The sequence below is a fragment of the Paramacrobiotus metropolitanus genome, unplaced genomic scaffold (genome assembly GCF_019649055.1).
Source record: "Paramacrobiotus metropolitanus isolate TYO unplaced genomic scaffold, Prichtersi_v1.0 Parri_scaffold0000002, whole genome shotgun sequence".
Classification (NCBI taxonomy): Eukaryota; Metazoa; Tardigrada; class Eutardigrada; order Parachela; family Macrobiotidae; genus Paramacrobiotus; species Paramacrobiotus metropolitanus.
Window position 1 is genome coordinate 1657821 of NW_026570222.1, and position 12128 is coordinate 1669948.

A 12128-nucleotide genomic window follows, 5' to 3' on the forward strand; every position below is an offset into this window, starting at 1 on the left:
AGTTACTTTTGGAATGACCTTTGTAATCATCCTGAAGCAACCAACTTCATCATGGAAAGCCGACAGACTCACCCCTCGTGGCGCATACCCTGATTGAGCTACTTATTATACTGTACTGTACGTATGCCCCTAGCTTCATACGTCATGCTGCACACAAGTACGTTCACCACACTCTGCATGCTTCAAGGGAGTCATCCATAAATTACGTAACGCCAAAATTCACGGTTTTAAACACTCCCCTCCCCCTTTGTCACCAATGCTAACAAAACTGATATCCCCTCCCCTAAGCGTTACGTAATAAAATCAAAACCCGTCCACCATTGTGACGTCATAATTGTAACAAAACGTAACAATTTTTTATAGCCCCCGTCCCCTTTGTCATAAATCGTAAGTTTTCAAAGACTCCCCCCTCCCTCTACTTGCGTTACGTAATTTATGGATTGTCCCTTGGCGGCTTGACACACTCACAAGTCGGACGCAGACTATGTATAAGTATTGAAAAAGCACTCTACAGCTTCCACCAATACATGATACCGTATTTACGAGTTAATATCGTGTACCGCCACTGCCACAGTCGTGACTTCTCTATCGTTTCCAGCCAGATTGTGCTTTGGCCTTGAAGTGCGTTGTCACATGAATGACACATAACGTAAGTAGGACCAATACTCCACTAATTTCCGGGATGTTGCTAAGAATGCATTATGTTGTAGAGCGGAAGACAGTGGAGGGGAAGCCAGAAAGCGCTATGCGTCTGCAGTTGACGGTCTCAGTGCGTGCTTGGTTTTCTCGCGAATCTTGGTGTCCAGGTGCCCATGGAGGAGAAAGCCTCCACATTGCCTTTTTTCACCGTTCGTCCTTCTAATCTCCCAGTGACACCCGGCGATGGCTACGCCAGCCAATTCGATATCTCTCGAAAGAATATCATCGCCCTAGCCAGCACAGTCAGTTTAATCCGAACTCAAAATCCCGTCGTCGCATCCTCCGACGGATTCCCGAAAGCGCACGTTAGCGGCTTGAATACCGATCGTCGAGGGACGAAACGAACAGTGGATGATCAAGAGAAAAACGGCAGAAATGACTCTCACCCGGACGAGCACGATGACCACGTGGAGAAGGAGAACCTGGCTGACAGTGCAGCGGGCATTGTGTCCACGGTGTATCTGTGTGATGTGGAGAATGTATGGCGGCCGTTTGAGATTTTCCGTTTCTCCGGACGACCGTCAGTGGTGCGCTGGAGCAACAGCGCATCCACGATCCTCGTGTGCAGTGAGCGAGGAATTTTCTACATTTTAACCAACCGCACTGGCGCCATGAACGCCTGGCATCTGCTGCATCGAGGCAATTTGAATACAGAGGATAAAATCATCCACGTGGCGTGGCTAAAACAGCTGATTCACTTTTCCTCGGAAACTGAACCTCCCACCGATGGCATTATGGAAACCCCGGAAAAACCACCGGCATCCTGGACGGCGGTGTCGAGCAATCAGGACAGTGAGGATTATCTTGATGGATTTTTTTGTGTAACGCACAGCGGGAAAATTGTTTTTGTGACAGTTCAGGGCAAAATGTTTCCTGGTGGAAAGACGAAATGTAGTGTCACATCGGTGGACATCCCCGGAGATATCCGTGAATTTTCTATGGCCGATTCCGTCTTCGACCCGGACGATCATCGTTTCATTCTGACGGTGGGTCATCCAGCATTGTCGGAAATTATTTGCTTAAAGATCGGTTTATCGGAGGAAAGTGTATCGCCGCTGCGTTCGCCATCCGCCCTGATTGATAATCTGGTGAATATTCCGTTGAAGCGGAAAATCAGCCAGCTGTCGTGGCTGAGTGGCTGTGGTCAGAAAGAGCATTTTTTGGCGGTGGCTACCGTTAATGACGACGAGGAAAGCCCCGCTGTTCTGGAAATTTGGGCGCTTAGTCTCGTTATGCAGGATGATTTTTTATTATCGCTCGATGCGGAAGTCATTGAGCCGACGGCGGTGAAACTGTTCTGGACCTGTCAGGCGGAGAAAGCCGTCCCGTTTGAAATTGTCAGTATTGTCCAGTCAGTACAGTGTTTCTATTCGTCGGATATCCCGCGGCAGGGAACGATGGCGCTGCAGGGCCGTAATCATGCCATCAGTCTGCTGAACGTTAAACTGGATATGGAAATCTCTTTTTCAGATTTATGCCACTTCCACTTGAACCCACCAAAACCGGATGTGGCCGCACACAGCCCGGTGTGTTTCAGTGCCAATGGTTTCTTGTTATTGTGTGGCAGTGCAGACAGCCGTCTCGTTGCGTGGCGTGTTCCGCAAGAGTTTTGGTCATTTTTAACGAACGACGATCCAACGCGATTGCTGCTGAACACCAGTGGGGACTTTTGTGACTTTCTCGCAGTTATGGAGCCGTCGAATGTGTCCGCCGAATTGGAATTATTAGAAAGTACTTACCGCACAATATCGGCCTTGCAGAAGCAGACGTCGCGATTGCGCTACTACCGGTTGCGTGCGGGATTAACGGAGAAACTGGCTGGCAAAGAATCAGGTTTTATAGTATTATTAACCGTGTATTTCGACTCCTTTTTATCGTATCTTGAACAGTTTCTGACGCCCGACGATGCATCGTTAACTTCCATTTTCCACATCAGTGAGCTGATGGCCATCTTGGAGCAGGCGGATGCTACTTTGGACGCCGTGGTCAGCGTGGTTGACCGGCAGGTGGCCTTCGATAAGACAGCTCTCTGCCATGTGCAAACCGGTTTCCACCAAGTACTGGTCGTGACGTTTGATTTTCTAATGTTGTGCGTTAAACATCAGCACGTGCTGATGCATGCCGGCGAAGCATTGACCAAGGTGCGCTTAATTCTGGCCACCTTGGCGGCGTGGATCGGAAGCCAGGGTTTTTTTAAGCAGTTATGGCGCCGTCCAGCTTTGTATCCCGCTGCGTTGAATATTTTGGATATTATGTTCTCTGCCACAGCTGTCCTGCTGACAGGAACACCGGAAAAAAACCTTTACGGAGATTTGATGCGTGTACTGGAAGAAATTAATGTGGAGGACGATGCCTATGGTAGAAACTGGAAGGAGCTGTATATACGTGCGCAGAGTCGCATAAGTGTGGAACAGTCAGAGCAGATGAGATATATTTACAATCTTCGCTTCCCGTATGCCATTCATGCTTCTCCCGAAATGGAGAAAAATGGCAACAACAAGGAAGCGAAGTCTGATGATGCGGAAATTCTGATGAGAAAGCCTGGACGCCGAAAGTTCTGCTCGCGGTGTTATTTCAATTTTCCTTGGCGGCTTAAAACGAATTCGGCTGGCTCATGGACCAGTCATATTCAACAGCGCTGGACTGAGTGTTTCTGTGGTGGTCAGTGGATTTTCTTGGAGTGAAAGAATCTTTTTCAGACAGAAATTTTAACGGTTTTTATTTGCACATTCGAGTGTATTTTGATGTGAATGCTCGGCATTTTCTTATCTACCTCGGTGAATTACCTGTCGGTGTTTTTAAGCTTTTGAACTTTTTGTGTTATTTAATTTTTAAACCAGAGTGCAGTATCAATCAGAAAGTAAGAATATATTGTTACTTTTATTTAATGAATCCCCCTGAACGCCTTATGAGATCCCGATAAAACATTATTTACAGAAATTTCGTTTTAGCAGTGAAAAAACCATGTGCCAAACAGTCAAACATAGAGCCGCTTGTAATCGGGTTTGTTTCACCGCATTTCGCATGATATCACATGGGGCGCTGCCAGTACAAGTACTTACAACAGCCGCGTAAAAGAAACCTGCTGCGCAGGCGCACCAGTGAAGCCAAACTACGACCAGGGCTTTTGAGGAAGACAAGCGCACATCAATCAAATATGCTGCAAGAGATCGTTCCAGTACGGGTTAAACATGCAGAATTTCCTGGGATGATTATCGTCAGACCACCGACGTTTCCAGTGCATTGCCCCACAACAGATCTTTGACGTTCAGTGGAGCCGTCGGATTCACAGGTTTTCTATCACAGGCCGACTTGGAGTTCTCCCAACTGCGAAATGCGGTCAGTGGCGTCTCCGGGTCCACTTCCTCGTGTGAGATACCAGTAGAATCACCAGGTAAAGGGCTTTCCGACGGTGGAGCGGGCTCCTTTTCATTGCCGCTTTCCACATCAGTCAGCAAACATTCCGCTAGATCACGCAATACATCCAGTTCGCGGGCCTCAATCAGGCCAAAGTGCTGACTAAAGATGACAAAATGAACGAAGACACTGTTGAGGTACACGTGGGTGCCAAGCTGAACGTGGGCGTCAAAGTGCGCATGGTACATGTGGGCCAAGACATGCAATAGTTGACGCTGAATTCGTCGAATAACCGTATCGAAATTCGATGGGAACGACATACCTATTATCAGCAAAACAACAACTAATTAACACAGTCTTTAACGAAACATATATTATTAGCCGCGAATTAAAATAACATGTAGTGATGTTTTCTTGAAACACGGTAAATGCTAACCAACGGCCACACGAATTCAATATATTACAAAAATTGCAAATGTCTTTCGTACCGTGCCTGGCAGGAAACACCGTAACATCCCGCATTAGCCTTTCTATCGAAGCAGTGACGTAATCGATATACTGGACAGCTGAACATTTTGATTTTTTCCCTTTCTCATCAATCCAATAATATATTCTGCCGGCAGCCGAAACAAAACAACCGTCAATAGTCGAGATTACGCAGGAAGAAAATCTATTACGCCTTACGTGTTATTTGGCGCAGACATCGTGGGGCAAGTTGACTGAGTGCAGAATTCCGATATCGTTCCGTACAGCAAGTTCACGTTATTAAAAAACGGAATAACTATAACAATTTCCAAAGCTTGTTTATGCTATGAGATGGTTCTTTTCCGACATACGATAATTTACGATACTGGATAACGGATTAAAGTTTAAGCAGTTCTAAAATTAAAAGAAATTCCGGAATTATCTAATTATCTATGTAATATTCCAGACATAGCTGGGAAAGCAAACTCCACGTAAATAAAAATGACACCTTTCAGATAATTAATTGTTACAATTTAAAATCGATTTTCACTCACTCTGGGATGCAAGCCATTCAGACAATTCTATTTCTGACGGTAAGCAAATGATTTGGCGAAGCTGGCTGGTCTGAATAAATCGCTGCATCAATGAGCGGTTGAGGTAAAGTTTGGTGCTGTCATCGGTTGGAGTGGACGTTGCATCACCGCTTCCGTCATTTTTTTCCTTCTTTCTTCCTTTCCTGCAACGCATTAGCAATTTCAGCGTCAGACGTACAGTGGAAACAGGAAGTCGAGAAAGCATGTTCAAAATGCAGTTAGTATCAAAATCAGCACTAAAAAAGTGTTGTTGTGCTGCAGTCATACACACACACACACGCACTTCGAGATGAGGAAAAATCATTAACCAAACACTAAATTTGTTTCCCCCAAATCACACTAGTATCAAATTGTACGATCTGTAGTGTAATGCAACGGGGAAACAAATTTTAACAGAAACAAACCATACGTTAGCCTTCCATACAATAATTACCTATTCCATACACAATTTCACGCTGCCTTCTCTTGACTGTATGGATGATTCAAACAGCAGAGCATATTTGATTAAAAAAGCCGATGTGCACCATTTAGCAAACACCCGCTTGTTTGTTGTCGAGGCATTTACTATTCGCTTGCGGTCTACTAGGTAGCTACCAGTTACGCTCACTGACCACTGCACACCGCCAACGTGCTACATTGCTAAAAACCAATTTCCTGTATTGGAACCAACTTCGCCCTTCGGTCAAGCGGTTTTTGTTAACACAACACAACCATCGTTTTTGCAGCTCACACAAAGATGTTGTGTAAGTCGTGCGATTTTCAAATCAAAGAAAGAAATACACAGGCATTATTACTGCGTTTACAACAGAAGATATATTATTTATGAGTTTTCGCTGAAAAATTCTGTTAATGCAAAGTTATTCGAAAACTAATGCCAGATGATGCATCTACAGAAAAGGACTAGAAAAATTTTCAGTTTATGATACTGCAGCTACGGTAATAGTAAAATTTCTACTGTTTGTTCGAGTGCTCAACGCTACTATGCGCGACAACAATCATTTCAAATTCAGGCTAAAAGAAACTAATTTACCAACCGCTTGCGGCGCACCACGCCACCCTGACAGAACACCGCTCGGAATCCAGTAATCAGTCCTCGACAGTTCGCAATTGGACCGAAAAGTGATCCAAACCAAGACCGGCTCTGGTGGACTGCTTTCGAAAAATCATTCGTCATTTTCCTACTTCCAGCGAGGTATTAAGAAAAATTCATTGGTGATGACTAGCAGCTAAGAGCAAAAATCACCACGGCTATTCAGCTTCCAAAACATTCACAATTTCTAAAACATCACAATTATTAGTCATCATTCGGAAATAATGCGGCATGCTGAGCACTCTATCTGAACGCGTGAAATTAAAAAGTGCCGACGCGGTTTACCAGACAAACTTCCCCGTTAAGATTAACTCGCATACATATAATGATTATCCAATCAGGAACTATTTTTTCACCACGAAGATGGAAAAGTCCATTGACAGAACGACAGAAAATCATCATCCATGTCAAAACTAAGCGCCTAATAGGCAAAATCATTTTAAATATTTACCTAAGTACTATCAACATGCTGCTTAGTGCTGCCAGAATGACACCAGATGATACAGAAAATGTTCCAACTTTGTATCGGAACAATTTAACTTTTCAGATCGTGACATTTCGTACTAAACATGCAACGATGCTAGAACAAAAACAAATTTTTGGATGCTCACGCAGACGTTTCAGGCATCGCTTATCAAGTATTAGTCGGCATTTCTTACCAAAAACGACGGACTTTCAAGTACGCCTTTTGCGTATCATATCATGATTGCGAACTCCACACAAAACATGCAGTAACCATAATTAATTAAACACAATCATCTGCACTCTGACAACGCTTAAAAAAAATTTGAGATGACAGGTTATGCTGCGTCACGAAATCTTGCTAAGGAACACGAATGTTAACAATTCAAACAGATTTATATTCCAACTTTGTATCGGACACAATTCAAGTTTTCAGGTATCGTTATTAAAAAAAATTCAAACAATGTCTTTAACGTTATATATCATTTTAAAAATTGCCAAATGTCAAAACGTCGAATTTACTGCCACATTTTTGTTGACATTGATTAATTACAGGTGGTTTCTCCCTTGATTTTGCATTATCAGGACTAGAACTGCAGAAAACACATTTTCAATATTTGCTTTTATCGTTGTACTTGTACCTACTTTGGTTTAATTAAAGGTACAGTATTTTATTGCGGTAATACAGATTCCAGCTTGTCTGGGTTTCATTCTGACTTTTAACGTTCATCACTCAAAATAAAAGGAAACAAACAACAAGATTCAAGAAATACGAACGCCACTTTGTGCGGTTACATATAGCTCCACACTACTGGGATATGACTGACAGTCGCTAATTCTAACGATAACGATAAAATCATTAGCGCTGGCCGTGCCAACTGCATTGTGAGCATGTGTTTTGGAACGATCTACTCGTACATTGTACAAAAAAATCCTGGAACATAAAAATCTTGGAACAAATAAAGCATAATACACAGATTGAGCATTGGTCGTGCCTCAAAGGCGAATTCGAAAACTGGTACCAGTAATCCTGTATGTCGAAACTATGCGACAATTGGACTCACCCAGTGAACCAGTCCAATGTGTCCCGAAAATATCCAAATCCAAATCGCTCACTAAAGGGTCGACTAGTGGATGGCAGTTGTTTCTCCTGCACATCCTTATCTTCACTGGCAGTCGGGGAAGATGCCATTGTCAGACGAAGGAACTACTAGTAACTTTATGGCAGTTTTCCAGTTTCCACCAATACAGAGGCTACAGTTCATGCACTAGCATCACTACAAATAAAAATTCTCACGGTCCTTCAGACAAGCCATGTGTAAGCCAATAACCAATGTTTTACCAAAAAAGCATCAACGGCATATAATATTATATTGTCACAAGCGACACAAACACTTTGGAGTTTCCCCCAGAACTGCGATTTCAGACCGATAAGGGATATGATCTTAAATCTTAACAAGTGACTACATATAAGAAGTTATAGTTCGGTAACGAGACCTGGCTGTGATAAAACCATTCTGCACTTTTCAACGTCGCACATCTGGAAGGCCAAAGGTGGGTTTTTGCCTGAAGAGATCTTCACTCACGATATGCCAGCGAAAGAGAAGTTCCTCAGTACTCCGTATCACTTCCGAGATCTTTCCCAGGGGCTGCCACACAAGATGCCAGTGCGACTTCGCCTGCCTGCAGATAATCACGTCTCCAGGCTGAGAACAACTTGGTGAATATCGTGTCCCGAACAAACGATAATTTTATATAGGACAGGATGTTATCATGGAAGCGAAAACTCACAGATCTGTTTATCCGCATCCACAAACAACTTCCCAAGCCAACTAAGGAGCTAACTTTATGGCACTCGCTATCACTTGTACAGCTTTGGCTTAACCGAACGATCCCAGAGGTTTAGCTCTTAGATAGTAGAGCTCAGTCACAACTACGAAACACATCCCAAAAGCAAATGTATGGAAAGCTGGAGACAGGGAAGATATCTCGTCTACTGACGATCACAGCAATGAGCAACTCTCTAACTATCAGCTAGAAATACTGCAAACAGGTCACCAATCATTTACGTTTACAATAAATCAAAAATCAAGCAATACTGTAAGAATTAATAAGCGCTATATAACTCAAAAACTTCCAGCCCAAGAAAAACAGAATAATTACACTACACAACCATTTCGTTTTAACTTGTCCACTTGCATTTTATGAAAACGATGGCGTCATAATTCATAAACATGATAAAAACCTCGTCTTTTGGGAATCCTGGCACCCGTGTGTAGCGTCTTTCCTCTGGGTGAATAATGGCAATCGCTCGAGGGCAGCAGTTATTATAAATATTGAACTATTGGGGCAATACTTACACAATGTACAGTAGTAAGCAATGAACAAAAGGACCATACTATCCAAATAAAATAGAAAGCCTTTAAGACTGTGGCATTACCGTAACTAAACCGTTTCGGATTGTTTGGAAAAAATATTGCACATTTTTTCTAAACGCAAGGAGGAAGAGAGCGAGTCACAAAAATATAAAAAGTTCGCTGCGGACAGGATTCGAACCTGTGCGGGTGAAACCCATTTGATGTCTCGACTATTCAAGTCAAACTCCTTAACCACTCGGACACCGCAGCTTATCCATCAAGACAAAAAATCTTGTTGAACGATCCGTTAAAAAATGTCAGCCTTGATAATGCATAGTGCATATTTATAACGTATCTTTTTCTGAAACACTGGTGCCGCGGCAGACTATTTTACTTTATCAGTTCCATTAAACTAATTAACTGTGCTTTTGCTAGAATACTAATAATGTACAGTAATAAAAAAATATCGCTCGCCCTTATATATCGTACATTACACACGTATGTATATTGTATACAAGCACAAGTATACGGTTATTCGTAGTAGTAATTTCATAAGGGAACTGTAACAGTTGCTGCCTTGCGCAAGCAGTCTGTTACTTATGAAAAACCAACAATAAGCACCATAAATCAACAAATTTAAAACTGAAAATTGTCTAAAAAATGAGAATGGAATTCAGGGAGATACGAAAACATCGTAACGCTTTTTAGGAGAAAATTAGTAAGTTTCTGATGTTCTTAATTTAACATTTTATTTTTCAGTTTTGTTTTTGGATAATTTAACGATATGCACCAGACACGGTGCTATAACAGAAAGAATTACATTGTTTTGAACTATTAGAGGATAAAATTGTACTGTACACGGTACAAACACAAAAAATACTAGTACTAGCGGCAATTTCGAAAACTGTATTGCAAGTACGAGTATTTATCTAATTTTTAGTACAGACTAGTGCCAGTAATCAGGCCATCATAATAAACTTATGGTGAAACATTACTGAGGTACTGCAGGACGCCATCGCAAATATTTTTTCGATTTGTTTGCTAGCCTTGATGGACGGGACGTCATGGATCGGATGAAAGTGCATGTATTGGACCATCAATACAGTGCTGCGTTACGCTATGGACGTCGAACAATAGGAGGACACCGAACACTTACTATGTTCGTGAAACAAGGACGCCGCCATTCATTTATGATATCAGTGTTAAGTAGTTCAGTTTTATGAGTATTCACTATTCACTTCCAGTACTATCCGCTGTAACCACATACCGCACATTTCTTGCAAGCATGTACAAATGTGCCTCTAACTACAAATATTTATTACAGCAACAAATATACTTCTATACTAATTTCATCGTTATTATTTGTGTGGATTACAATTTTGTGAAACTGCAACGATGATATTTATGAACTTTTGAAAACATATAAATGCCTTTAGATATATCATAAATTAGCCAGGAACTATTACGGTAAGTCACGCTATAATTAAATTATCAGACAGTGATGATCTGACAATTTATAACGCATTTTGTAATTTAACTCACTCTACCCAGTAGTTAACGGTGTCCACCTGATGCACCTGTATTTCTAAGCTAGACAATGCATAATCGTATGTAAGTACTTAATACAAGAATATGGCGTGCGTGCTTTATAATATAATTATAGGCTATTTTTGCAAAGCTTTATACTGCCAAAATTCGTCTCCAACTTTGATTAGGCTGGTTTGTTGCGCTGAGGTGTACGCTTCTTCGACTATCTACATTAACTTGCAATTATAAATACTCCGAATTTTGGAGATATTACTTGTAAAGTGTATTCCGACGTTGCCGAAAGCCGGCATCTTTAATAAGTTGGAATATGATAGATATTACAGTAGTATCAACTATTAAATAGAATTTAGTAAACACGATATTATTACAGACGTCTGTGATACAACGCATACGAGATTGTACATCACCCTATGTTGTTGGGAAAGGTCACATAAATAAAATTAATTAGCTTTATAAGTTTAAGTAGAAGTATTGATTTATCTATGATTCTACATATATTTACCGTAAAATTTTTCAATTTGCTCTTGGTGGGATATTTTTGAGAGGCTAATTTCTGAAAGCGTTTTTGCAAAGTTCCTATAGCTATGCTAGCAATAAAAGCGTCGAAGATGTTGTACAATACGGATATCAGTGCAAATGATGTTTAATTATTTTCTCCTTCATAATCTGTACGCATATTCCTGGGTTTTCTTGGTTACTTGTGTCTTAGCTACATTTGGGAATGAAACACGTTTTGTGTTGCTTTTTTATTGATTTGATACTATATTCATATTATATTATAGTTTCACTTTGTAAAACACAGTGATTAATTAACATGTGAAACGCAGCGATGCACGACTCTTGAATACGTTGTATACGTATTGGATACGTTCACGAAAACGGCTGGAAACGACGTTTGGAATAAAATCTGCAACCTTTGGATTGCACGTCCATTACTCTCATCGTTTATAAATCCGGCAACCCACAACAAACAAAATTACAAGACACTTATACAATCATTGTATCCAGAGGACTACAATCCCAGAAGTACCGTTTAACGCATATAAAAGAGACATTGGTATTTGGTAGAGATCATCCGAGCGCTGTATTTAGTCCTTAGACCCTATTAATTTAATAGTACTAATTATGTTATTGCAGTCTTACTCTCGAATCACAGTAATTCTTACCGCACATATATTCATTGTGGAACGTGATATTGCATAGACTGCTCTAGGGCGAAGGCAATTATTTTTTAAATTACAGTTTTATTTGATTTGATTGATTTAATTTTCCTTATTTTTGAGTAGCCAAGCCCGTAAACGGGCATGGTCACATATCCTTATCCGTTGAAGAACATCGAAATTGCTAGGCTAGTCAAGTCACCACAACTCGTTAAGCACCACTCACACCAGTAATACGTACGTAGTGACTACGTACGCTAGAGAAGCTAAATTTGTAAGTAGTATTCGAAGAATTTGTTATGAGCAATTATCACAATTATGCAAAAAAGCTATCATAATTATCATTAATAAGCATTTCAATATTTATTAAGATCGTAATTCAACAATTTAATTTTAA

General features: G+C 41.1%; 2 protein-coding genes and 1 non-coding gene across 6 annotated transcripts; 1 reads left to right on the forward strand and 2 right to left on the reverse strand.

The window, feature by feature from the left end:
• Positions 1 to 516: 516 nt before the first annotated feature.
• LOC129583366 (uncharacterized) lies at positions 517 to 3633 on the forward strand. The gene is made up of 2 exons (XM_055475145.1): positions 517 to 649; positions 711 to 3633. Exon 2 carries the CDS (start codon positions 813 to 815, stop codon positions 3381 to 3383), a length of 2571 nt encoding a protein of 856 aa, XP_055331120.1. The 5' UTR covers positions 517 to 649; positions 711 to 812; the 3' UTR covers positions 3384 to 3633.
• On the reverse strand, positions 3560 to 8878 carry LOC129583376 (MOB kinase activator 2-like). 4 transcript variants are annotated; one of them, XM_055475181.1, is made up of 7 exons: positions 8458 to 8878; positions 8253 to 8349; positions 7731 to 7943; positions 5076 to 5257; positions 4741 to 4837; positions 4545 to 4669; positions 3560 to 4378 (listed from the first exon to the last, which is right to left on the reverse strand). In XM_055475181.1, exons 3-7 carry the CDS (start codon positions 7856 to 7858, stop codon positions 3918 to 3920), a joined length of 993 nt encoding a protein of 330 aa, XP_055331156.1. In that variant the 5' UTR covers positions 7859 to 7943; positions 8253 to 8349; positions 8458 to 8878; the 3' UTR covers positions 3560 to 3917. The 4 variants fall into 4 exon arrangements, with proteins under 4 accessions (XP_055331156.1, XP_055331139.1, XP_055331131.1 ...); XM_055475164.1 differs by having other exon boundaries at positions 8164 to 8349; positions 8458 to 8877; XM_055475156.1 differs by having other exon boundaries at positions 8164 to 8877.
• A 323-nt stretch (positions 8879 to 9201) lies between these two features.
• On the reverse strand, positions 9202 to 9293 carry Trnas-uga (transfer RNA serine (anticodon UGA)). The gene is given in 2 exon segments: positions 9202 to 9246; positions 9257 to 9293. It is a non-coding gene; the product is annotated as a tRNA-Ser (tRNA).
• Between the last annotated feature and the right edge of the window lie 2835 nt (positions 9294 to 12128).